At 42.9% G+C, this 27,128-nt stretch overlaps 1 protein-coding gene across 1 annotated transcript; it reads right to left on the bottom strand.

Annotated features, from left to right (window-relative positions):
* Nucleotides 1-324: 324 nt before the first annotated feature.
* Nucleotides 325-26,134, bottom strand: LOC136447154 (telomere-associated protein RIF1-like). Its single transcript, XM_066445852.1, has 38 exons — nucleotides 25,994-26,134; nucleotides 24,613-24,769; nucleotides 24,023-24,101; nucleotides 23,623-23,714; nucleotides 23,326-23,363; nucleotides 23,109-23,209; nucleotides 22,786-22,893; nucleotides 22,446-22,622; nucleotides 21,964-22,056; nucleotides 21,375-21,581; nucleotides 20,875-20,958; nucleotides 20,491-20,602; nucleotides 20,012-20,164; nucleotides 19,354-19,464; nucleotides 18,925-18,987; nucleotides 18,482-18,582; nucleotides 17,631-17,717; nucleotides 17,077-17,153; nucleotides 16,753-16,857; nucleotides 16,215-16,290; nucleotides 15,793-15,900; nucleotides 15,142-15,300; nucleotides 13,772-13,865; nucleotides 13,486-13,610; nucleotides 13,140-13,294; nucleotides 12,873-12,918; nucleotides 12,355-12,557; nucleotides 11,634-11,835; nucleotides 10,920-11,152; nucleotides 10,358-10,526; nucleotides 6,870-10,056; nucleotides 6,120-6,469; nucleotides 5,619-5,798; nucleotides 5,094-5,189; nucleotides 4,548-4,774; nucleotides 4,140-4,218; nucleotides 3,638-3,755; nucleotides 325-3,252 (listed from the first exon to the last, which is right to left on the bottom strand). Exons 2-38 carry the CDS (start codon nucleotides 24,726-24,728, stop codon nucleotides 1,499-1,501), a joined length of 9,465 nt encoding a protein of 3,154 aa, XP_066301949.1. The 5' UTR covers nucleotides 24,729-24,769; nucleotides 25,994-26,134; the 3' UTR covers nucleotides 325-1,498.
* Nucleotides 26,135-27,128: the final 994 nt, after the last annotated feature.

Here is a 27,128-nt window from a genome sequence, read left to right as displayed (position 1 = left end):
TGCATACATGTCCAGACGTGTTTTGCTTGTCACCTTTGATATATTATCCACAATACGCTTAGCTGCACATATGTAGTTGGAATCATAAACCTTGTTATTTGTAAAGTGTACATATAACTTATCATGTAATCATGGCCCTATTCATACTACTGTAAATGCATTTAGTTTTTTATTTCACGCTAAGGCGAAAATGTGGAGTTCGTGGTGGTTGTAAGTTTGTGGCAAATCTACATTTTGACTCTTCCAGATTCAACCGACAAGTATGGCAGCTGTGACACTATACTTGAGTAACAGAACACACAGAAATATACCAAAGCTCTACAATTGCGTACACAAATCTTTAATCTGAATCCCGAGCTTTAATTAAAACAAATGCACATGTTCTCTACATGGCCAGAAAACAAACATAACGTCTCACAACTAACTCACGACTTCTTAACTATTACGGAAATGCTTCCTGTCTCTTCTAGACATCTCAAGATGCATTCAGAGTTTTTTTAGTGATTTGTATACATCTTTGGTAAGCACCAAGGTCCCAAATACTGCAGTTGTTAGCTCTCTCTCAGCATAGTCTTGATCATACAGTTGTGCATACATGTATATAACAGTTTGTATGTAACTATCCCAGGTATATAATTTTCGAAGCACAATATAAGATTAATTTACTCCATAATATCAAACTTAGACAAGTTCTTCGGAATGAAATAAAGTTCCTTATTTCTTAGGAAATAATATGATAAGTTGTGCAGCAAGTAAACTTCCCGCCAAAATTGACATTCACACTTTTCACAATACAAAGAAATTGTATGAAGACATGCCCCCCACCCCCTAATAGTTGCTGCTAGCCCTTCCTTAAGTTCAATTAAGCTAGATCATAATTAGCATTCATTGACAAGTCAACTGTAGTGACCTGTATTAGTTATTCTACAATTACTAGATTGTTATTCCAAAATTACAAGATATACAAAACTTAAGGAATGTGAAGTTCTCATGTTAAACAATCACCTTTCTGCTATTTCTCAATTTTCTTCTACCTTGGGCAACCACAGCAGAACAGAGGCACCTTCAGTTAGCAACCTTGGTGTTTGTCTTTGTCTTCTGAGACATCCTAGACTTCTTACCAACAAGCCTTCAGATCTAGCAAATTTACAAAAGCACTGTCTTGTAAGATTCCACAGTCTTGCCTTGAACATGTACTAACAAAAAAACATAAAGTTACACTAGCTTAAAGAATCTGCAGTGCTCTTTTAATCTTAAGTCATTTCTTAACCCAACCATTTCCCTGCTCACATTTCGAAGGCTGCAAGCTTAATGTACCAGAAGGTCTTATAAAGACGTTAGTTCAGATGTACAAAAATGTATCAAATTTGCTACACTTACAATAGTCCTCATCACCTGAGTTTTGCACTGGCAGTTTACTCCCTTATTGCTGTGCTCTTACTATGGCAATACGAAGCTCACTGCTTCTGGTTGCGCTGTTGCCATGGTGATACGAAGTTCACTGCTTCTTGTGCTGTTGTCGTGGCGACACGCATCTCGTCTGCAGCTCCGAGACTGCCATCATCATCATCCTGTTCAGCATCTGGTGGATCGAGCTGATCTGGCTGCTGGGAAGTCCGGACAGCTCGCCTCGCGCGAGCCTCTCGTTTATTGCTGAGAGGGCCTCCACGACATTCATGTCCCTGTCGGACAACTCTTGGAGTGTCACCTCAAATGGCTGGGTTCCTTCTACTGCTGTTGTGTCGCTGGTTGCCATGGCATCGGTTCCCATGGCGTTGGCTTCCCTTGCAACATCATCTGGGTCCATAGAAACGAATCCACGCAACATTTCCACCACGGGAGAACCAACTTCAGCGGCCGTGCTGAACATGTCCGTGGAGTCATCGAGAGGTTCCACACCCAGGCTTCTTGCAACAGACTCCACGTTCACGTTTTCCAGTATAGACTCCACGTCGAGTCTGGCAGAGTTCGCGGCGCTCGCTCCGCCAGAAAAGATGGGAAAGTACGGCAAGCCGCCGCGAACGGGGCTGCTTTCAACGGAGGAGGGTACAGACGTGTCGTCGACAAAGGCGGTTACGCTGTTGAAATCCTCTTGTGATCCCCCCTCGTCCCTCCCCTCTGTTGGTTGTGCCACAGATGATGCCTGGTTGTCCTCCTGAGTGGGGTTTACAGAGGGAAGAACGTGGTCCCTCTCCACTGTGATTGGTTGGAATGATGTCGACGGTTGGTCCACTTCTTCGGTAAGGTCGACCACGGATGGTGCCTGGTCGGTCTCCGGGGCGGGTTGTTCCAGGGGTGACCCTTCGTCTGCCTCACTGGTGAGGTCTACAACAGCAGACAATTGGTCTCTCTCCCCCGTAGTTTCTGGTGATGATAGTTGTTCCCTTTCCTTTGTGGGTTCTGGCTGTGTTGACCCATGGTCAATGTCTTCCGTGGGTTCTGGTTGAACTGACCCATGCTCCTCCATTCCAAGTTCTGGTTGAGTTGACCCATGGTCCCTGTCTTCTGTGGGTTCAGGTTGAACTAACCCATGGGCGCTTTCCTCTGTAGGTTCTTGTGGGGTTGACCCACCGTCCTTCCCTGTAGTAGGCTTTGGTTGAATTGCTCCATGGTCCTCCTTTGTGGGTTCTGGTACAGTTGACCCACGGTCCATATCTGTGGGTTCTGGTACAGTTGACCCACGGTCCATATCCGTGGGTTCTGGTGTAGTTGACTCATGGTCCTCTGTAGGTTTCGGTAGATTTGACTCAAGGTCCATCTCTGTGATTTCTGGTTGTGTTGACCCAAAGTCCTCCTTTGTGGGTTCTGATACAGTTGACCCAATGTCCTTCTCTTCTATGGGTTCTGGTGGTGTCAACTCATGGCCCATCTCTGTGGATTCTGGCTCAGACGACCCATGGTCTTTCTCTGTGGGTTCTGCTTTGGTTACCCCATGGTCACTCTCCTCCATGGGTTCTGGTTGAATTGCCCCATGGTCACTCTCCTCCATGGGATCTGGTTGAGTTGCCCCATGGCCCATCTCCATGGGTTCTAATTGTATTGACCCATGGTCTTTCTCCGTGGGCTCTTCTGGGTTTGACCCATGATCCTTCTCCTCTGTGGGTTCTGGTGGAGTAGACCCATGCTCATCCTCCTTTGTGGAATCTAGCTGATTTGACACGTGGTCCCTCTGTTCAGCAGATTGCAAATTAGCCGTCTCTTCTGTTTTGCCCTCGGTACCTTCTTGGGTGGCTGTCGTCAAAGACTCAGTGGCTGCAATGAAGCAGGAAAAGAAATGTTAGCACCTACGTGTAGGTACTGGTAGACAACTTCTTGGCTTCTTATCCTTGCAAATATACATTTTAGTATATCGAAGCTCAATCACTCTTTAGATCTATCACGTACCCCAAGTTAAAAAACAAGAAAAGTTGAGAGTTTGCAGATGAAACTCATAGCTAAGATCCAATTCAATAATATGCATACAGGAACACCGTAATGGTATCCACTGGCCTGGGTTCCATCCTAGTTAGTTTGCAGGGGCTTCCATGCTTTCCCCTAAATACCCCTGTAAGCTAGGATGGCACCCAGTCTTAGTATCCACTAGCAATTCAGCGAATGGCATTGATATGAAAGCATGTCCTCTTTCAATCCTCCTCACCTTCTGTCTTAGTTCCCGAGGTCAGTCGGAGTCTCTTGGTCTCCAGTTGGTTATGGAACTTTTCCAGGGCCTTCTTTAAGTTTGTGACCTTTGGCGGCCTGATGGGCAGACTCTGGACCTATTGACAAGACATAAGTAAAGTTGTCAACTGAAGGAGGGAATAAAAAACAATACCTGGATCCAAATGCACCACATTAATATCTATGCTATGTATAAAAAGACAAAATCTTGTTTGATACAAGTAGTGAGTGTCTAAATCTAAGTAGCCCACAAACACACATGTGCGCGCACACCCACCCACAAACCATCACACACACATACACATAAACACCCACACAAACACACACATGCACGCACACAAAAACACATACATTGTGTACAAACATGCAAGCATGCGCACACACACATACATACACACACATGAAAGAAAGACAAACACCCCACTGACCAACCAACCACAAACAATCAAACACACAGGAGTACATGACATTTGGGCACTCACCTCTGGAGGGGTAAGGGTGCTGATGTCACCGATGGTGTGGATGTTTCTGGCACGAACCAGCTGATTAAGTCCACGAGCCCTGAGTATAAGAAGTAAATGGATGTTACATTAGATTACATTAACTAAATTTTGGCTATGACATAAATGCTTGCATTGATTTCAGCTGAGAAAAGATGCGACATTGTTGGACAGCACATGCAGGGTTTGATGGTAAACCTTGATGATGATTTAGAAAGAATCTACAAAGTTGGTTGTGGGAGGAACTAAGGTAACGTAACATCTACAAAGCTTTATTTCAATTCAGACTTTTGAGTCTGTAATATGGCATCATTATTAAAACTTTCAAAGAAATCAATTTAAATGTCTAAATAAAAATACATAATTGACCATAAAACCGGTGACACATACCAGACCATTGAGGTAAGCTGTGGAAGAATCTGGTCCACGGGTTTCTTACAACCCGCCAGGTCCGGGTAGACCGGTCCCTGGTCGTCCAGCTGGCTGTCCAGGGCGTCACTGTCCTGGGACTGGGTGGTCAGGCTGCTCAGGGCCTGGGACTGAGACTGCTGCACCGCACTGCCCTGGGAAGGAGTCAGGTCAGGTGATGCCGGGAGGCCATCTTTCGCCACTCTTTTCTGTGATGTTGGCAAAGAGAAAAATTCAAGAACTGAATAAAAAAACTCTTTGTACACAACCAAGACTTAGTGATTTGTTCAACCAACGTTTTAGTGACCGTCTGTCACCTTCTGCAGGGCAATTCTGATTGGTTCACTTGTTGCACAGGTGTTGCTTCTTATAGATGTGTTCCTTAAGTCTTTACAGGTTCAATGCCTACCAATAACAAAGCAAGCAAAATTACAAATAGTTTTGGAATTATTCTCTTCATCATTCAAGAAACACACCAGTGAAAAAGGAGAGGTAGTTAGTGCAAACAATTTGTTTTGACAAACTTACTGCTCTGCCTGATGGCGTTGCAAACACAGCCTCAGACTCCCCCTCCTCTTGTGTCTCTTCCCCAGTCTTCTTCTTCTTGGATGGGGTCGTGATGAACTGTAAGTAATGAATAGATCACAAAAGTGTCATGCTTCTTTCTTGTAAGATTGGTAACAATGATTGCCTGTGCCTATATTTGGAAACACTCGTAGATAACATCATGATTGGCTGCCCAATATTTGGTATCACTCCTGATCCACTGGCCATATTTGGTAATACACCTGGATGACATCATGTTTGACTGCCCATATTTGGTAACACTCCTCGATGACATCATGATTGACTGCCCATATTTGATCACACTTTTGAATGACATCATGACTGATTGCCTATATTTGGTAACTCTGCTGGATGACATTATGGTCGACTGCCCATGTTTGATGGTTGTCTGTCATAATTTTGGATGACATCATCGACTGTCCATATTTGGTCATACTTCTGGATGACATCATGATTGACTGCCCATATTTGGTATGATTGACATACCTTGTTCTGTTCGAGGCTTGTAATGGCGGCGCCGGTTGGTGAGGTGGTGACCAATGTGGATGGAGGGATCTGCGGACGGGGCAGCTCCAGGCAGCGGCTGACCGGCTTGGGGCTTCTCCTCTGCTCTGATTGGTCGTCTGATGACATCTCAATGGGGTCAGCGAAAGACACCCTGCGTACCTGGAAAAATAGAGGAAAAAATGTTGGGTGCAAAATCAACAAATTTTTCTTAAGAAATGATCCTCGAACCATGCATTTAAGGCAAATCCCTTATTCAAACAACAGTCTGTAGTATCTTTCTTGTAAACAAAATTACATATTCAAAAACAATTTGTACACAATTTTGAAACCAAATTAACTTATCATCATACCAAAAAGAAAAAGCCCTTAACTTTGAACCAGAGTTTTTCTTAACTTGCTTGACTTATTTTTGCAAAACCTTCAAATAATTCCCCCCCCCCTTTTTAAAGTGGCTTGTCAATAGTTTTTTAAGACCCTTACCTTATTTGGTGGTGAAGGTGAATGTACTTTCTGAGCTCCCCTCTTTCTCAGCCTCTTCTTCAAGATTCCTCGTGCGCTCGGAGACGCTGACGGCGAATACATCTTCAAGTACGGCGCAAAACCGGGCGGACTGTCGCTCGTGGACGAACTGTCGCTTATGGTAGGCGAGCTCTGATTGGCTACTGCCGCAGCGAAACCTGGGTTAGACGAGGTAGGGGAGCTGGGATTGGTCGGATCGGAGGTTCTTGTTGGCGAACCCTGTTTGGCCGTCATGAGGTACTCGAGTTTCGTGGAAACGGACGACCTGTGAAGCTCGTGTTTTCGTTGCGCCATACGGAGACTCAGCAACCCTATAGAAAAAAACAACAACAAAAATCTTTGTTTCAACATTTTTGTACCAATGATATACATTATAGCAATGGATGACTTTGATACTATCTTAACTCCTTACTTAGTTTATTAACCTTTAGCACACTGAAGTAGCCATTTGGCACCAAATTCCCTATTTATTGGTTACAGAGTTAGGCAGCAAGGAGAAGGTTAAACATGCAGTTACATAACAAAATATCTGTGATAGTTTAGATATCTATACTTATGGGTATGATCAACAAATTTTTAAATATATTTTAGTGCTTTAAACTCTTGTATACATGTGTAATCTATCAAATTTTCAACGTATTTCATAGGCTGAATGTGCTCATAATAAAGTTGAAATTTCCCTAAATTTTGGAAAGAGTGGAGGTTGTTTACCTCTGCTGCTGTGCATGTCAGACTTCTGTGGAGGTGAGAATCGCGCGTGCTTCAAGTGAGCGGAGACTTTCCCTGACGACTTGGCGGAGCGCGGGGCGTCTTTCCTGGAGTAGAACATCACGGCCCCCGTGCTGTGTCGTCTTCCGCGCATCTTCCCAAGTGACGTGCTTTTCTTGAGGCGTTTGTTGGGAGTGCTTGTCTTTGGGCTGTCTTCTAAGACGTCTTCAACCTTAGGCAGGTCTTCTGTAGACGTGTCTAGACTGGAAACATCAGCTGTTTCTTCTGGCAAGTCTTCCTTGTGACCTGCTGAGTCACTTTCACTTTCTCCAACTTTTTCCTTCACGTCTTCAGGCTCCAAAATCTTGTGCTTCCTTGTGATTGACCTCCTTGCCTTGGTGCTTAATCTCCTTTTCTTCTCGCTCGGAGGAGTTTGTCCGCCAGCGTCTTGAGCTGTCTTAGCTTTCCTTCCCACCTTCTTCGATCCCTTACTAATGGAAGACTCTTCAGGGGTTTCCGAGTCTACTGGAGTTGCTAACTCTTCTTCTTTTTCCATTTCTGTCTCTTTAGTGCTTGTGACGTTTTCATCAGGCACTTCTTTGGTTTCTACATCAGCCTCCTGTTCGGGGTCCTTTGGCTTTCGCTCGCCCGAGGTTTTTGAAAACGCCATCTTAGATCGCAGGCGCAATGCCACTGGAGAGGCACCTTTCAATCTCAGAATCTTATACTCTCCTTTCGAATCATTTTCTTCTTCGTCGCCTTCTCCTTGTTTTGTATCCTTTACTGGGCTAACCTGAACATCAGTTGCTGCAGGTTTCTCATTGGTATGTTCCTGATCCTGATCATTTGACTCAATCTCCTCATTGGTTGACAGTTTCTCAACTGGCTGCTGATTGGCTAAGTCCAGTTCAAATATGTTCCTATTGGATGTATATGGGATGCCTCCATTGCCAAACATGTCCCCACTGGGGTCACACTGGCTGTCTGCTATGATGTCTGGTTCTTCTTCAGAGTTGGAAGCAACCACATCTGCATTTTGCTGCTCTGCATCTTCTATACTTTGATCCTGGGTGTCCGCCGAAAGCACAGCGCTTTGACCTGATGCAGAACAGCCCTCTTCTCTGTATCCGGAGAACAAGCTCTCTGAGTCCATCGTTTCAACCACAACACTGCCACATCCACCGTCTTCCTTTTGACTGCTAGCTGTGTTAGCCTCATCATGTGCCTCATCCTTTGATGCCTTGTTGTCCTCTGCTGTTGGGGGCTTCACCTGTTTAGCTACTTGAGACAGAGGTAAGTCATCTTCACTTGTATCAGCTTCTTGCATTTTGTCTGTGCCTTCAAAGTCTTTCTTGTCTGAACCTTCATATAGCTCTTTGGTTTGACTTTCCTCTGACCTTGATGATGCGTAGTCGGAAACAGACTCCTTGAGACTCTCAGTGACCTTCCAGCTCGGTTTCCTTGACCTTGTGGTTTTTCTGCCTGGAGTTTTCTTGTCAGTTTCTTGAGAGGAGTCGACGTCACAAGCGGAGGATGGCAACGATTTTCTTTTTGGAGGACGCCCAGCTTTTTTCTTAACCACTGGGTGTGGATTTCCGCCCGCACTTGACTGTTGTGAGGAGGCATCAGCATTGTAATCTTGAGAGGTGCATGGTTCCGCCTCCAAGACACTTTCAAGACTTGAGGCCTTCTGTTCTTCCAAGGAAGGGCTTCCAGCTTCTTGTGAGGAATCAATGTCACAAGAAGAAGACGGTTCTGATTTTCTTTTCGGTGGACGCCCCAAATATTTCCTTTTCGGCGGACGGCCTGGTTTCCTTCGAACTGGCGGTTTTGCATCTTCCTTTGCATTCGACTGTTGTGAGGAAGTAGTCATGTTGTATTCATGAGCTGAACACAGTTCAGGATTTTCCTTTGAGACGCTCTCAAGACTTAAGGCCTCGGGTTCTTCCAAGGAATGGTCCCCAGTTGTGGAGCCGACTTCGGATTCTTGCAATTCCGTGTCCGGAATGACTTCTATGGACTTTGCGGGTGAAACATCTTTGCTGGTTGTTTCGACATCCACTTCTTCTGGTCTGCTTTTTCTCCTCAAGGGTGGGCGGCCTCGTCTTTTTACGTCAAGTGGAGGAGACTTGTTGATCAGTAGGTAGTGCTGCGTGGTAGATTGAGCACTGCTTTCTTTGTCATCCACTGACTTCTCCAGTGGCTTTAAGTCAGAGAAGTCATCATTGCTATGCTGTGCGTCGTCTTTCAATGGCCAGGATGGTTTAAGTCCCTTCTTTAACTTCCCCAAAGGTTGTTCAGGTTGCGACAGTTTCTTCTCGGCTTTGCTCGGGCTGAACTTCTTAATTTCTTTCTTAGAAAGGCGGACAAGCTTGATGACAGGACTAGGCATATTCGGCGGAAGTTTTCCCATCAATGGAGAAGTCTGAGAAGGGCTACAATCTGATTGGGGGCTGGTGGCTTTTCCGATGGAGCCACCTGATTGGTCAGGGCTCTTTGAAATCCTACTTCCTGATTGGTCCACACCTGCTGAATGCTTGCCATCTGATTGGCTGCTGCTTGCAGTCGTGCTGAGATACGATTGGTTACCAGGGGTTAAAGGTTGGTTGTACCAGAGACCTGATGGTCCTGACTCAGAAGTGCTGCCCACTGATTGGTCAGCATCCTTTTCTCTGGTCTGTGATTGGCCCATTTGCCTGGTCTTCTGGCTATTGCTGTCTTTGCTATCCTCTGATTGGTTGCTGATACTCTGTTCTGATTGGCTGGAATTGTCACCAGTTTTCTTCCTGCCCCTTTTCTTAGCTGAATTGTAACTTTGCCCAAAAGTTGACCGCCGCCGTCTATTTACTCTCGGAGGTGGGGTTCCACAAACAACATCAACCGAGTTCTCCTCTTTTCCTTGAGAACTTCCTGGCGACAATTTTTCATCCTTGGAGTCATGCTCGGGAGTAACAGGCACGACGTCTTTTACTTCTTCCGAATCCATGGCGACGCTTTCTTGAGCTTTATCCGCAGTTTCTTGAGGTTTGTCCCCGGTGTCTTCTGTGGTTACTTCCATGGTTTCTTCAGGTTTCTTTTCAGCAAGATCTGCAGCTGCAACTGGGACATCTTCTTGCTCTTGTGCATCTGTGCTCTCTATTGCTTCAGGATTCGTGTCAGCAGTTACTTGCTGTCTGCCATTTTCAGGAGCCTGTTTAAAAAAAAAGGAAAGCATAAATATCTCATACATGTTCTTTTGACCAATACATTACAAGTTTCCATACAAGTATGCTTACATACATACATTGTCTTCTTTTGCTGATTGAAATTCAGCTATGAAGGTGAAATGAAAAACAAAATCATGTATATTCCTATAGGCAGGTATATCTAACACTGTATATTTGTCACCTGGTTTGGTCAACATTATTGGAATACCAGATTCTATATGTTCCTAACACACAATCAATAAAAGAAATCCAGATGAACAAGGCTCAAACATAGAGAAGACATACCTCGTGTTCTTCAACATTTGCTTTCTTTGTAGTGTCATCAGCAACTTCCTGTTTGTCAGAAGGAGGCTGTACCCCAGTCTGTGAAGGCTGGGAGCTCTGAGACATGAGCTGGGAGAACTGGGAGCCATCTTGGGATGCGTCAAGGTCATTGTAGAGGGCAGGAACAACACTGGGGAAGAAACATTCTTGTTTAGAGAAACACATAAGAAGGAAACATTCTTACATCTGGCAAACTGGCAAGTTGACAATAAGGTTGTATTTTTGCCTGTTTTTTTTTTTTTTGGGGGGGGGGGGGTGCATTTATCTAGATTTCTTTAAGTCTTTGCGACATATTCATTCATTCCTTCAGCCTAGTGGCACATAGGGCAGCAACACGGGAGCCCCTTTTACGTGCCTTCCAAAAGACAACTGCAGCTGAGATGTCCCTAACCTATGATTGAACCGGGGTCTCCCACTTAGCAACTAATTGAAACGTGGAGCTCAACTATGAGGCTGCTACCAGTTGAGCTACAGGGACATCCCTAGTCAAGCAAAGATAGGTGAAATTAAAAACCCTAAGTACCATCTTTCTCTCATTCTCTCCTTCTGTCTCTCCGTCAGGACCAGGGGTTTCTTGGGAGATGGAGGGATGAAGACGAAGCCGTCGTTGCTCTGTTCATCCACGTGGAGTTTCCTCCTCACCGCTGCCTTGGCAGGGGACTTCGCCGGAGACTTGGCGGGACTGCGGGCAGGGCTTTTCGACGGACTACGGAGCTGGGCGCGGGCGGGAGACCTGCTGAATCGTGCCGGAGAACCCTGGAATTTATCAATGAAATGTTTTAAAATCTTATCATCCAGTTGCTTGAGTAACTGTCATTTGTCGTATCTTAATACCTGGAAGTTGAACCTTAATCAACTTATCAATGAATAGTATTATCAGGTTGATATATCAATGAATTCTGTAAATCTATTCATTTTTACAGACAAATCAATTTTGCAGTAGGAGGGAAAAGGGCGCTTCTGCGGGATATTAAGTTTGCAATTTGGTAGTACAACAGTAACAGAATTGATTTATGTCCGGTGTCACTATTCTTATATTAATTGTCATTGAATAATTGCTGGTGATGTCAAAATTTCCAAAGAGACCAGCATTAAAACAAGTCAAGCCTCTTTCAGTTTCACACTCACTCACTCACTCACTCGCTCGCTCGAACTCTCACTCACACACTCCCTCTCATTCACCACATCTTACACTTGAACTCCTTTAACTAGAGGGCAAGAAACATCTTAGACTTACCTTAGCTCCCATCCTAAGGAAACTCTCCCTCATAAGTTTAGGAGACCGTACATTGGGGAGGGAAAACTCCTGTGACGGCAGCTGAGAGGGCTGGGACTCCTCCATCTGCTGGGAGCTGCTAGCTGACACAGTGACATCTGTCTGCACCTGCCAGCCCGGGAGGCTGATGGGGGTTTTGTCATGCACCTTCTTCAACACTGGCCTGGGGGGACACAGGAAAATAGAAGCAATCAATTAAAACTTGTGTCACTTATGGGCTATGGCTTGGAACCATGCAACGTGGAGGCTAGGGAGCAATCTGTATCTGTATCTATATAGCCGGTATAACGGCCATTAGGCGTAACACACCAGCTTCGCAGGCACGCGGCGCGGCAGCAGCTGGTCATATTACACCGAAAGGTAAGGGGCCAGTCCTGAATGCATGTGCACAGAACTTGCCATTTAGATGCAGATACCTAATTTGTAAAGATTTAGGTCCAAGTTAACCAACTCGAGCTCCATATAACACACGAGCATACGGAAAATTAGGCAACTCTAATGGCAAAGCATCAAATTGAGAAACCTTTACAATCTCCTGCTAGAATTTACCCTAATAGTTTTTCTTTCTTGAAAAATCATGATACATGAATGTAAGGCAAATCAGGCAACTTTAATAGCAAAGCGTCAAACTGATAAACCTTTACCGTTTCTTGTTAAAATTGACCCTAATAACTTTTCTTACTTGAGGTCCTCAGGATATACCAAAGACTGCGATGTAGCGAACGTTGCGTTCCAGAAGAGGAGCGTCTGGTTCCTGATTGGCTGTCGGCTGTGCAAGAACGTATGCTGCAGGGGAGCCGAGAGTGTCGCGAGGAATTCCGTGTTGTACGGGCCACCGTGTCGTGACTGGACGCACGTCAGAATCTCCCCCCACAACTTCTCAAGCTGTTGACAAGATCACAAACTTCAGATGCAAGTAGAAGAAATGAAATTGAATGTATCAACAAAGTTACAGTATTTACTCTAATAAAAAAAGAAACGAGGTCGTAGGATAAAAAAAAATCAGGAAGTAATTATGGTGCTCTCCAAAACCTGAAAATATTTCTACTGTGCCCAAAATCTCCATATTTTATCGAGACCTCAATAACTACCAACAAACCAAAATTCAAACAAATTCATTAAAAGGATCTTGCGCTATAGCTGCAAAGAAACACAGACTTCCTTCCTTCTCGGAGTAATAAGAAAAAGAGGTAAACTCACCTTTTGTATGAAAGAGGAAGAATACAGCTTACTTGTAGTTGCACCCCTGTATTTGAGAAGAAACAGCCATTAAAACCCCTTATGGGTAAGTCTTGCACATATTTCTTTTTCACTTATTGAAGCTCTTTATTCTCTGGCTTCTCAGACACTTACATGTACCTCTATACAACATGATTTACATATTTACTAAAAACAGGGTAACAGTATATTTTTACTAGAATGGCATAAAAAAGCAAAAGATTAGTTTGAGGTTTGGAACCCACTTACCGCATTGATCTTTGGTAAAATACTGCAATCTGATTGGCCAATTTACTCAGGAGGGAACCAATCACAGCTGGTTGTGTGATGTGTCCAAACAGGAAGGACAACATGCTGACCACCCCTCCACCAATAGTGGACAGGGCCGCCGCTGTGGCTGTTTTCTGAAAAAGACAAAAAAAGAAATTCACACATTGAAAATCAAGAGTCATACTGTACAGCTTATAGTTTTTGAGAAAATTATTGTCTTTCTGACCTCTTTTAGAAACTTTTAATGGCATTAACATAAGGAGATTCTAATGTTGATAATTATTTCTTCTTCTCTTTCCGTTACCTTTGAACCCTGAATGCTTACCTCTGACCCATGGCTGATCTGGTGTAGCTCTTCCATGACCTTTGACACCAAGGTCACCAGAGCGGTCAAGTTGCCCATGGTCTTCTGTTGTTTCTTTTGCGGGAACTTGGCTGGACTCAGAGGAACTGGTGATAGCAGAAGAAATTATTTTTAAGATTTTCAAAAAATGGGCACATAAAAAAGTCATTTTCAGCTTCTCGATATACCTGTCCACACAAATACAGACACACAAACACCACACACACACACAAACGGCACCTTCTTGGCAAAAGTAAAAGGTACTTACTGATGGCTTTGTTCTCAGTGGTGATTTCTGAAAAGTCCACACAGTCTAACATGGTCTGGAGAACACTCACAGCAGCCTCTAGAGCCTGGGGGGTCTGGAAACAAACAAACAAACAATTGCCCACCAACTATTTATATGCTCTTCGTTGAGGACAGGGGGCGTCACTACCTCAAGCCTGTATATGAATGTTTCTTTGTCACATGACCAAGTTATGGGAAAAGAGAACTCCAAGACGAGATCTGACCTGACCAGGTTGAAGACAGAGTTCATCTAAAAAGCTCACCAGAGTAGTAAACTCTTTTGTTATAGGTAGAGTTTAAATGTTTGTCAAAAATGGAATATTTGCATATTGCATTGTCGCCTATGATATGAGCCTGGGGGGCCTGGAAACAAACAAACAAACAATTTCCCACCAAGTATTTATATGCTCTTCGTTGAGGACAGGGACAGGGGGCGTCACTACCTCAAGCCTGTATATGAATGCTTCTTTGTCACGTGACTAGTGGTGCGGATCGGTCCGGCCGGACCGGTTTCGGACTTGTAAAACGTTTAGGTTCAAGTCCAAAAAAAGCTAAAGGCTAAACGTCTGGAAACAAGTCCGGACTTGAAAAAAAAATTCTCTCACTCATACACTCCTTTTTGTTTGAAACCATCTTAAACCTTCCTTAAATCGTGAAATTTGCACTAGAAAAATATTAAAACATTGCTGTTTTTGTGTTCTTTATAACTGAACTTTTGTGTTAATTACTGACTGTATATAATTCCGTATATATAGTTTTCAAATTACGTGTAAAATATCTGCCAATATGCAATTTTATATGTAACAAGAAAAAATATTCCAAAATTATTGTTCCTGAACCTAAACCTCTGGACTCGAGTCCGAACCTAAACCTAAACTCGGGTTAAGATCCACACCACTACACGTGACCAAGTTATGGGAAAAGAGAACTCCAAGGCGAGATCTGACCTAACCAGGTTGAAGACAGAGTTCATCTAAAAAGCTCCCCAGAGTGGTAAACTCTTTTGTTATAGGTAGAGTCTAAATACGTTGATGAAAGTTAGACATCCAGGTAGTAAGATACGCCAAAAATAATTACTCAAGCAACTGGATAAAGTTTTGAAACAGTCAGACGTTTCAGACAGCATCCACTGTCTTTCGTCAGTGACTAACGATAGGACTGAGAACACCAGTTTTTGTACCAAAACTCTGAATAGGTATGTTAATGAGGTTAAGACAATTTAGGATGTCTTGAAGTAGTCTTTAAAAGAAGATTAATTCAAGACAAAGTTTTGTGCCAATAGAGTTTAAATATTTGACAAAAATAGACTACTTGCATATTGCATTGTCGCCTATGATATGAGTACAGTACCTTTAAGCAAGGAGGTTTGTCTCCCCTCCAGATGTGCATCAGTTTCAGGCTGAGTTCCTCGCAGCACGTGTTGGCAGGCGCCGTGGTCACCATGGCGGCGCACATCGCAAAGGAGCGGTACAGATCGGTCCAAGTCCGCAGGGCAGCTTTGAGAAAAGCCTTCACAGAATACAAGGAAGAAGAGGAAAAGATATTAAACACTGGCATATATAAGGAATCCCTAACAACCTTTTAATGTCAAGATATCTCTAACCAAAGTCTTGATTTTTACCGTGATGTCAAATCTAAGTGCCACAAGCTCACATGTTAAAATCCTCCCACACCATAATTGATGTATAGGGCGGTGCCCATCCCCGTTTCATAGCCCTGGGGCCACACTGTGGTGCAATCACTGCAGCAAGGGCTAGTCCACTGGCAGTGGAGTGTGTTTAACTTCCATACTGTTTTATAAGTATGTACCATTTTTTGTACCAGTCTTTGGTATGACTCAATGCGCCTCTTGTCCAGAGGTGCCCTACCTGGGACTAGAACCCCAGTCCTTCTGGTCCAAGTAATTTGAACCAGATGTGGCAGAGTAGCAAAGGCGCAGACCATTACACCACAGGGACACCCCTACAAGCTCACATGAATTGACAGTAATCTGTTACTTACGTGTGGGAACTGTTCTGCTGTGAAGAAGTGAGTTGCGGGCAGGGTGAGGGCAGCGTACAACGCACTGAAGTCATGCTCCAAGGAGTCGCCCTGGTTAACCTCAGTATTCTAAGAAACGGGTACAAACAATTAGCAACAAAGAAATATTATACATTCATGTCGTCATGGTACATCTTGGACAGATTTCCATTAGTACAGTCTGTATCGATACACTTTGTGTCTTAGGACATTAGCTTCTTAAGACAGGAGATATTAACTTAAGAAGAGCACGTAGATCTTGAAGACACTTGCCCTTATTTACGCTCTCATGATTGTCACAGGGGTACACTTTTGTACAATAGCACATTAAAGATTTTATAATCTTTGAGCGATGTCAGAGACTGTAATGTACCTTGAAGTCGCACAAATCACCTAAGACTTACCTGTCTCACATGGTCCAAGAGTGGTGAAGCCACGCTACTCCATACTCTCCACAAACTCTCCTTACAGGGTACAGAACTGGAAAAAACATGGAGACGGTTAAGCTTTCTCTGATAGTACAATGTTGCTAGTTCGTTCAGACCCTTGTAGTGCCTAGTGGCACACAGGGCAGCAAGCTTACTTGCTGTTTTAGTAGCAGGGGATATTTTTACAGGGAGGGGTTGCTGGCCCTTCCCATTCAACGTGCTTGAGCCGAAAATTGGACCCCCATTTTACGACCCTTCTGAAAGATGGGTGTAGCCCCAACCGAAATGTCCTGACCCCAGGACTCAAACCAGGATCTTCCAGTTATCAACTAAATGGAACCAGAAGCTAAAATGTGAGCCTGCTACATTGTACCCGTTGAGCCACAGGGACATCCCTGTATCTAAAATACAGTAATGTTCATTTTCAATAATTTGGACAGAACTAATATGATTATATGGACTTTTACAGCATCTTCCCATCTCTACTCAGTGCAGGATGGATAGAAAGACTCACTTGGCGGTTTTGTCTAGAGCTTGGAGCACAGACTGTGAGAAGCCCAGGAAGGACGTGGGTCGACTGGCACCGCAGGACACCAAGCTTTGGAACACTGTGAAGTACCTGTGGATAACACACAAAAAAAGGCCATGAAATCTAAAAAAATTATGACATTGTTTGCTTAAGTTCAAAGAAGTTTCAGTCAATGATACGAACAGTTAACAATACAATTTATTCATATCCTTGCAAAGCCAATTACAATGGGTATGAATAATTTTGTTGCTAACTGTACCAATAAAAATGCGCATAGAAACCATCACATTTTTCTGTAGCCATCCCTACCTTTCCTCAGTGTTGCAGGCCTGAATCAGGTCTGGACTTTCCAGTAACAACTGCAGCAGAACCAAGGCCGGAGTTCCCTGGAAGAATTTGTCAAAAGTGTTGTCAACATACTGTAAATGCACAAATGTTTGCAGTGGTTTTCTTTTCACGGTTTTTGCAGTGACTGCTTCACGGTGAATTTAAAACCACCGCAATCATTTTTGACTAATACTGTAGCAGTATGTCACTAACTTAAAAGCACCACAAACTTAAAAGCACCACGAACACTCCATTTTCCCCTTAGCGCGAAATTAAAACCACGCGAACTTAAAAATACATTTACAGTATTATGCTGCTTAATAAGCTCTGATTTAGAGGTATTCCTAAAAATTCCTTTATCCAGTATTCCTTACAATTTCGAGAAAGGTATAAGAGACAATCTGTGGTGTGCAAATCCAGAGCAGGACTCTTAAGCCACATCTGAAGTCACAAGAGATCTACTCCAGAGGTGCACAGATAGTCTCCCGAGACTGGACTGCCAAAGAAAGAGAATAAGAGACAATTTGCGGACTCACATTCATGACATCCTTGGAGCCCCCGTGGCAGTAAGACGTGGAACTCAGCACCTTCTGAGGGAGGTTGGACATGTCTTCTAGGAGTTTCTGTCATGAACACAAATAACAGTTGTGTTCAAGAAACATTTTACTCATTTACTCCTTCATTCATGAAGAATGAAAGGCAACACAAAAGGGAATTTTTGATGCTCTCTTGTACATTCACGAGCAACTGGAAAACTGTAGGGTTCAAACATATTGCACTTAAAAAATTACATTCTGATTCTGACTTAATTACACTTCCATTGAGTTGGCAACAATATTTCCAGTACACACTTCAATTCTGGAGGTGCTATAATTCTATTCAGACTCCAAAAGCACATCAAAGGTTGTCACTGTACAGGGCTCGAAATTCATCTTTAGGAATAGGTGCACTGGTGCACCCAACTCAAAAAATTGGGTGCACAGAAAGAATTTTGGGTGCACCAGATAAAATAAAGTTGAATGTTCTTCAGAACATAATTACAAAGTTTAATGCTGCTGCCTCTCTTAAGAACTTCAATCTGTAATTCTATAGCTAACTTCAAAATTTCAAACAAATAATACATTAAATAAAGTACAGCAAAAAGTTATCATGCTGTTTTTTATACTTACATTTCAAGAATATTCTGTATACTAGTGTACAATAGTACCTTAACCCTATAGGCTACAAAAATATATAGGTGCACCAGTGCACCCAGAGTCAAAAATAAGGTGCACAGCTCCAATTTTGGGTGCACTGGGTGCACATGCACCCACTATTTCGAGCCCTGCTGTATATTTCTAGGTATATGTATTTCTTACAGCAAATATGTAAACGTAAGGTCACTCACCAACATGACATTGGCCCTGAGTGTTCTAGAGGCGACCACCTCTTGTATACAGGCAAGATACTGGGAGAACATGTCGGAAATCTGCGAGTCTTTCCTGGGCCCTGAAATAATGAATGAAAGATTAAGTGTCAACAGATACACATGTATATTTACAGCATCACAAGGCTGGTGCTTGAAAACTCGGGTAACAGCCAAAATGATGAAAAAGTCATGACCAAATAAAAAATAAGAACAAGGTAATCAGAGATGGCAGACTTCATCTCTTACACATACGAACTTGCAACCCTTCCAAAAAAAAATGCAGAAACAAACACATACATACTCACACACACACACACACACACACACACACACACACACACACAAACACTCTCTCAGCCACACACACATGTGCATACACACACACCCCAAAACAATACACATCAAACCAGATTCCCACAGACCTTCCTGCAGCGCTTGTCTGATGTGTTCAGTCAGTGAACTCCAGATGTTTAAAACTACAGCCCCTGAAACAAGACAAATTACATCAGACAACTTTAACTGACATGTGAACATCTTGACTTGACGATAAACAGGATGGTCACTTTTCACTCAGCCCCTTCGACCCTAATACTGCCTCACTAATAAAACGGTGTTATCGAGGCATTCTCAAGAATGTCTTGAACACCTGGATACATGTTTCTTAAGTGTGCACACCTCGGGGATCATTGACGCTGCATAAGCAGATGTCTTTGAACTCACACATTTCATTGTGGTAGTCTTAGGGTATCCGGCGGAATTGTTTGAAGAGTTTGATGTAACTAAAGCAACGTTATATATTTGTTGAATTCTTGAACATATTCTCAGCGTGAGAGAAGGGTGTTCTCACGTACCCTGAAGGTCGGAGCCGACTGTACACATGACCTCCTGCGTGGCTCGGATGAAAGTCTCCGCATGTTTGATGAAGAAGGCCGGAGATGTGATCAACTCCTCTTGCAGAGGGGCTGCAGGGAGGCAAAATTGTATATCAAGTTCTTTGCTACACAAACCAAAATATCAGCACTTTACATACATGTAGGATATTGGACATTCTTTTTTCACAACCAGTAAATCTCACCTGCTGATGGTACTGGTTGTGAATCTCCAATATCCTATGCTCTACCAACATGATGAAATTATTTTTGACAGCACTCTACAAGATTCACCAGATATTAAAGGGTAGGCAAAGGTAGTCCCATAGTCTTTTTGAGGCCGTTAGGGCAGGACATTGTCATCCACGATGTCTAGGGCATGGTATTGGAAGGTGGAATCCATCCCTCTCCTTCCACTGCCTTTTACCTCCCCAACCTAAGTCAGGTATGGGCCCCGCCTTCCAATACTGTGCCCTAGACACAGTGGAAGACAACCTACCTCCCTCAAAGCCATAATAAAGCTATGGGACTACCTTACCAAAGTGTTGGGGCACAGCGTCCCTGTGTACAGATACACCAATAACAGGACTAAAATGGTGAACACATATCTTCCCATGCATAAACATTATGCGAGCCTTACCCAGGGTAAGCTTAGCAGCAGCTGCAGTACTGGTTTTGCCCAGTAGGCGGAGCAGGATCTCAGCCCCGATCAGTTGGACTGCCTTGCTGGGTGGAGGCCCCCCTCCCAGCCTGGGGGTCCGTGGGGTGGCCGGGCCTGGTGCAGGGAACGATCCTGAAGAGGACGGGAAAGCATTCTTGTAATTTCACACACACAAAAAAAGACTTGTACATACAAACATGCATACTGTAAATGCAGAAATGGCGTGTTTGCGGTGGTTTGTACATACAAACATGTATACTGTAAATGCAGAAATGGCGTGCTCGCGGTGGTTTTGAGTTGGCATTTGAAACAATAGTAGCGCTAGTCACACATTGGAACGGCTTTTCGCAGTGTTTTTTTTTCCTGCGAACATAAAAACACCGCAAACATTTCTGCATTTACAGTATTTGCAAACTGGACAATTCAAATTAAATTTAATGAAACAAAGAATTTCTTACCTCTTCTCTGAGGAGTTGCTGTCAGCAGCATCTTGCCTCCTGCTGGTGTGGCAGGGGTGGGGAGGGTGCCTGGTGTGAGACCTAGACTGAACTGCAGTAGGGGACCACACACCTACAAAAAAACAACAACATAAGTGTGATACCACCACAAACATCAGTGCGATACCCAAGTGAACTTCAACATGGGAACACAAACCTACAAAAAACAAACATCAGAGTGAGATCCAAACAGAACTGCAGCATGAGACCACACATTTCCAAAAGCACCATCAGTGTGATACCCAAAAACAGAACTTAGTGTCTGTCACTGTATTGGTACTCCATGTATTTCAGCCATTTTGACTTCTATTTACCAGAAAAGAAGACCCGAAGAAGTGAACACACCTGTTCAAAGTTGGTAGACAGGTTGCCGCCAAGCATCCATGCCAGGTGCCACCAGGTGTTGAGTCGCACCACAGCTACTGACTCCTGTTGGGGGGAAAAAAAAAATTGTGACTTTCTTATTGAACAAAATATTGATGAAGATCTATTTTCTGAAGTATACTTTTGGTCCTTTCACAGTAAGGAGTTTTTGAAAATGTTCGGTAAAATGCTAGCTTTATGAGGGTACCCATGGGGAGACTTATGTCTTTTTCGACCACATGTAATTAAAACTTCAACTGGATTTTTTTTGCAGTTTGGAGGATCATATCAACATTTTTCACATTAGCAGACAAGTAAACATTTGTAAGGTACCATCATGCTAGAAGAAAAATAAGCGTTATGGTACTAATTTAGTATGGTGGTCAAAAAAAATAGCGTGGTGGCCGATTACACTAAAATGCACTAGGTAGAACCCTGATGTGCAATCATGCCAATTAAATCTTTAACAGAAATACACCTACCTGCTTGGTGTTGTTCATCAGTAAGGGCTGTAGCAGGAGCTTCAAGCGTTTGGCGTTGGAGATTGTGTCGGGGTTGGTGGCGAAGTTGTCGATCAGGTACTTCCACGCGACGTACGCCGCCGCGCGGGTTTCGATGAAAGCGCTCTTGAAGCCCTGCTCTACGATGCCCAGCAAACCGTTGATAATACTGCCGCCCTTGTGGATCGACTGAGAAAAAAAACAACAGCATCTACATTTGTGTGCTAACTGTTCTAGAAAAAAGGACTTTAAATTCTTAATAGAAAAAAAAGCAGATAGAAAATAGTGTTTGCAGTGGTAGCAGTGTGGTCACATACGTAAAGTAATGGAAACACTGGTTTTAAAGTTTGAGGTAAAGCGGTCACTGAGAAAACGTGAACAAAAAACCAACGTGAAAATTTCACGAATAACGAAACAATAAAATAACAGCGTGGGGTTAGTTTCTTATCCCATTATATTGTTTTTTTGTGGAATTTGTTATAGCATTTTCAATTTTCCTACAAATATGATGATCCAGTCCTTCCACTCCTACGTCCCCCAGTAATTTAACGAACCTCCCTTTTAGTCTTACCTTTCCCAGGAGTGTAATGATGCTCCCCCACACTTTAAGGACAAACTCTTCTTGGTTTGGCTTGAACAACTTGGTCAGCTCTGGGATCAAAGTCTGGAAATACAAACAATAAAGTTATTCCTACATACATGGAAATACAGTCAATCCTGCCCAAGAAAACAACTCAATGTGGACAGGTGGTCACTACAGACAGGATTGTGTCGATGGGAAAAATTATCTAAGGGACCTACAAAAAGTGGTCACATTGGTCATTTGTACAGGTTTGACTGTATATCAATGGCCAGGTGGTCCTTATGCAAAGGTCACTGCTGCAGGTCTGACTGTAGTGTACATTCTGGAATTTTTACTCATGGTTAGAATTTGCCTTTTCAGATACAAAAACGAATAAAAAAGGGTTTAAACTTTTTCAAATATCATCTTATAATAATAACTTGAAGGAAAGCAAAAATAGCTTCATGACAATGAAACTAAAACTGACTTACAGATTTCAATTCTGGAATCAACTCTGCGACGACTGCTTCTTGCTGTGACATCATAGCAGGAAGTCCGATCTCCAACGCTGCCGCTGCTCTCTCGCGGACTTTTGGCGCCGTGTGCACGACCGACAGGAGTACGAGCTTACTCCACCGGTTTGCATGGACTGCCATGTCCCCGGGTACCTGAGAAATAAGGCACCTTTTTTTAATATATTCAAAATATGAAAATATAAATTGGACAAATCCTAACTAAGGTCCTAAAGCGACTTTTTTAATACAGATGGTCTTACAACTTGAGCTACTGGAATAGCATGCGACTGTGATTCAAGCAAAGAAAAATTCAAACCTGTTCCAGAAGTCGTCTGATGGCATTGAGAGACTCGTGTTCCACAGTGACGGACTGGAAACTACCAGATTCCACGACACCTAGGATGGCGCTTAAGACACCCTCCAACTGGGAAAAAAAGAAAAGATTCAAACAATTAAACATGTGATCTTCTGGTTTAGAGTGAGAATAGACAAGGACTGTACACAAGAAACAAAACATACATATAAACAAAAACATACAAACAAAAACATTCATATAAAAAAGAAATTTTGAATCTTAACTGAAATGATAAGTTCTACATGTAACAGAATTTGTACAAACTTTTACTGAATAGTTCTCACCTCTTCCTTCATAATAGTAGAAGGGAAGTTCTGCTTAGCGATGCACCACAATGCCCTGATAGCGGTGGTCTTGTCTTGGACCTTCAAGGTGGTACACAGGGCTGGGTGGAATAGGAGAGGTGTTACTATCAATAAGACATTCAAGATCTTACTAAAAGGGTAGTGAGAAGGTTCTGAATCTGTAACAGTAAAATTCATAACAGAAGTGACTGCCTACCTCGTAGCAGATTCCGTGCAAGGTCGTTTGAAATAGACCTGGAAAGGATTGAAAAATAAAAGATGTTTGCCTTGTGTTACTTAGGTGCTTTGATTGTTGGAAAATGGAACACCTACATGTATTTTACACACACTACCCAAATGCACAGACACACATATTAGCTAACACACACATGCATGGGCACACACACTTATTTTTTCTACACATATACAAGAATGTAGTGCTACTTCTGGGTTGTAACATTTTTTTAGAAACCAGCACAGAGCTAGGCTATTGCTTTTAACTAAGTTAACTTACTTTGAAATCTCTGTATGGTGCAGGCAGAATCCGAGAGCTTGCAAAGCAGTCTGGGAAACTTCTGTGTTTGCGGCTCCCAGTTCAACATCAGCCTGAGAGAGATGGAATTGATGTTTAAGAAATTAGGATCAGACATCTTAGTGTCAAAAACTGGTGTGTAATGCGTTGAGGCATTTAACTGGTTATGCAAAACAGTTTGTTAGCTTACTCTGAGGTCCTGTGTATTGGGGATGTCAGAATTGCAGGGGTTTGATGTCTCCCCAATACACAATCCCTCTGAAGTAATAGGAATTGATGTTTAGGAAGTTAGGATCAGTAAAAACTCTTAGTGTACAAAACTGGTGGGCAATGCTTTGAGGCAGTTAAAACAGGTTACTGAAAACAACCATGCAGTCCTTACCTGTAGTCTAGGCAGCAGTTGTCCTGAAAGTTTACTGAGACTGTGGGGGAGTGTTCCTCCTTCATCCTCACGCAGACGGCTGTAAAAAAACAACAAACATTGGTCCTCAAGTCACGGGACAGAAGGCAAGACCCTGTGATGTCCCCCAAAATTTGGCCAAGAATACCGAGTCACCATTACTCTTCAAGATAAGTGTGTTGGGTTTTTTTTAACACATAGGGGTTTGATGTCTCCCCAATACACCAGTAGCATTTTGGGCTCTCGCTTTCTAATACGAAGCTAAATCACTGCTCATAATAATTATTGATAATCGTTTGTTTGTTCAGACCCTTGTAGTGCCTAGTAGCACATAGGGCAGCACATTTCTGTGCTGCTTCTGTAGCACAAGCAGGGTATATTTTTACAGGTTCCTAGCCTTTCCCTTTTAACATGCTTGAGGTACCTTGAACACGCGACCCCCATTTAACGTCCCTTCAGAAAGACGGTTGCAGCCCCAACCGAGATGCCCTGACCCAGGATTGAACTGGGGTCTCCAAGTTAGCCATTTATGCAACCAGGAGCTCAACTGTAAATCTGCTACCACAACTTACTCGATGAGCTTGGTGTATGAAGAGACCCTGTCCACGTCGGGGTTCGACTCCGTTAGCAGGTTCGACACGAGCTCCTTCACGCCAGCGTCCCCCGCGCCCGCCACTGTGACCATCATGGTGGAACAGGCGACCTCTAACCTCTGTCTTGTTGAGGAATCTGTGTGAGAAGAAATCAGCAGTGAAAATCTGTGAACAGTTCTTGACAGCTTGTATGTGCTGGTTTGTAAGCAGACCCTTGTAGTGTCTAGAGGCATACAGGGCAGAAAGTTTCCATGCTGTTTCTGTAGTAGGGTCTTACAGGGAGGGGTCGATAGCCCTTCCCCTTTGACGTGCTCGAGGCATCTCCTCGAACACAGCTGACTGGCTTTGCATAATTTGAGAGCAAGGCAATACTGTAAATGCGGAAATGTTTGCGGTGGTTTTATGTTCTCGTTTTTTGCAGTAACCTTTTCGCCACAAACCACTGCCAAATTTTTGTGCCCTCCTACTACCTTGTCTACCATTGTCTCAAATGCGAACTTAAAACCACTCTGATCATTCCATTTTTTCTGTACCGCCAAATTAAAACAATGCAAACTTTAATGCATCTACAGTACTAGACTTAAATTCTGCCCTTTTTTTTGGTGGAGCACCATCACCACCTTAGGCGTGCACCCCGGGCGCAACACCCACACCGGGTCTTGCCCAGTACTATATATAGATATAGATAGATATAGACTAAGCCCCTCCCCTGCAATACCCAAGTGTTGTGTTTAAGAATGTGCATGTATCATGTATCTTATTCTTACACATGTATGATTAATGACATACAGGACAATGGGGAAGGTGGGGAGGGGGGCGTGGTTAGACTTTAGAAACAAACAAAAAACGCGGCAGACTGCATGTTTCTTTAATATGCATAATCAGTCAATCAAAAGAAAACTTTAAGCAATCGTAGAGTTAGGCTAAGACATAGAATTAATTTTCTAGCTTGGTTGCAAAACTTGAGAAGCCTTCATACCTAGATAGAAATTCCAAGACGAATTTTACAGAAAGAAAGTCTTGCAAAAAATTATACTTAAATCTGGTAAAAACATTATCATACAACGAATTGTCATAGACTCAGAAGTATAAAATCATTCTTCAAGGACGTATAATCGTGGCGTATTTCACAATAGATTTCGTTAATTTCTATCTAGAAGGCTTCTTTTATTTTTTGCACTCATACTGGAGCAGTCCTACCTGACCGAAAATTCTACTCTACTCTACTCTACACTACAGTCACAGCTCAAGCAAAACGATACGCATGCAGCTCAATTCTGACAAGTTTTAGTCTTATTTCTTCACTTTACACACTAACAACGAACAAAAATGTAACATGTATATGACCTTCAGTACTTACCTAATATGATATGACAACATTTATGCCCAAAACCATCGGAAAGACAGTTTTTCGGAGCTAAATATCGCTGCTATAGTCTGGCGCCTGGCAATATTTTCGCGGGAATATGCCGCGCCAAATTTTACTGGGCATGCGCACTGCTGGTAAAATGATGGCTCATGGGAAATACTTAGATCAAGCCATTTTACTATAGGGGTGATAGGTTAATCAAGAGAAATTGAAAGGACAATAATTTGGATGATATTACAATTAGTGCTCAAAACTAATTTATAGAATATGATAATAAGTAATTTCAACTCATTATTTGATACATAGGGCATATAGAATGATTTTCTTGTGACTTAAAGAACTACAAAGGAAACTACTCCCCCAGACGCGGAAGCAGCGAATTTTGGGGTTAAAGGTTATACAAAGGCTTATTTGAATAAATTTTCGCGCCATATGTAGAGTTCACGCCTAGACTCGCCCACTGCTGGAAAGGGGTGTATTTTGTATCTGCAGTTTTACTAAATGTAGATAGACGTCGCCTCTACAAACTTGTTTGGCCCTAGCTTTAATTTTTTCCCCTGAAATATGCATGTTTAGATGCTTGTCTTTTATAACAAAATGTTCCAACTAGATTAGCGTTAACATTAACGTTATATTCACCTTGCCGTTCTAGTGACATTGAACATTTGATTCAAATTTGGCGACAAACTTTAAATTTCTCGTTCGATGTGCCCCTAAAGGTCCCTAAACAGTTTGGAGATCTTTGGAGTGTGGGAGCCAAAATGTCAATGGCATGTTTAAACAAAATGGCCTTTTCCTGTTGACATGAGAAAGTTGGCTTGCTTCAAGGCGTTCTATTTGGAGTGAAAATATCTTATGTTTCAAGTACACATATAACGTTATAATAACGTGGGAGAATGGTGAGAAAGCATAATCAAATAATGTAATGTTTCAAGGCCAGGCCAGGGTCGGTCGTCTCTGCACATTCAGTACCTTGTTTTCCGCGATTTTAGAAGCTTAAAAAAACGTTGCTACATTTCATTATGTATCATGCATGTATTGAGCATCATGTTGAAACTTACCATAGGCTAATTCTAAGCTTATTCTATGTATATCTATGTATCACTGATTGAGTTTGAGTTATGTA

The sequence above is a fragment of the Branchiostoma lanceolatum genome, chromosome 13 (assembly GCF_035083965.1).
Source record: "Branchiostoma lanceolatum isolate klBraLanc5 chromosome 13, klBraLanc5.hap2, whole genome shotgun sequence".
Taxonomy (NCBI): domain Eukaryota; kingdom Metazoa; phylum Chordata; class Leptocardii; order Amphioxiformes; family Branchiostomatidae; genus Branchiostoma; species Branchiostoma lanceolatum.
Note: the sequence above shows the minus strand (reverse complement) of the source record. Positions and strands in the feature narration are given on the sequence as shown.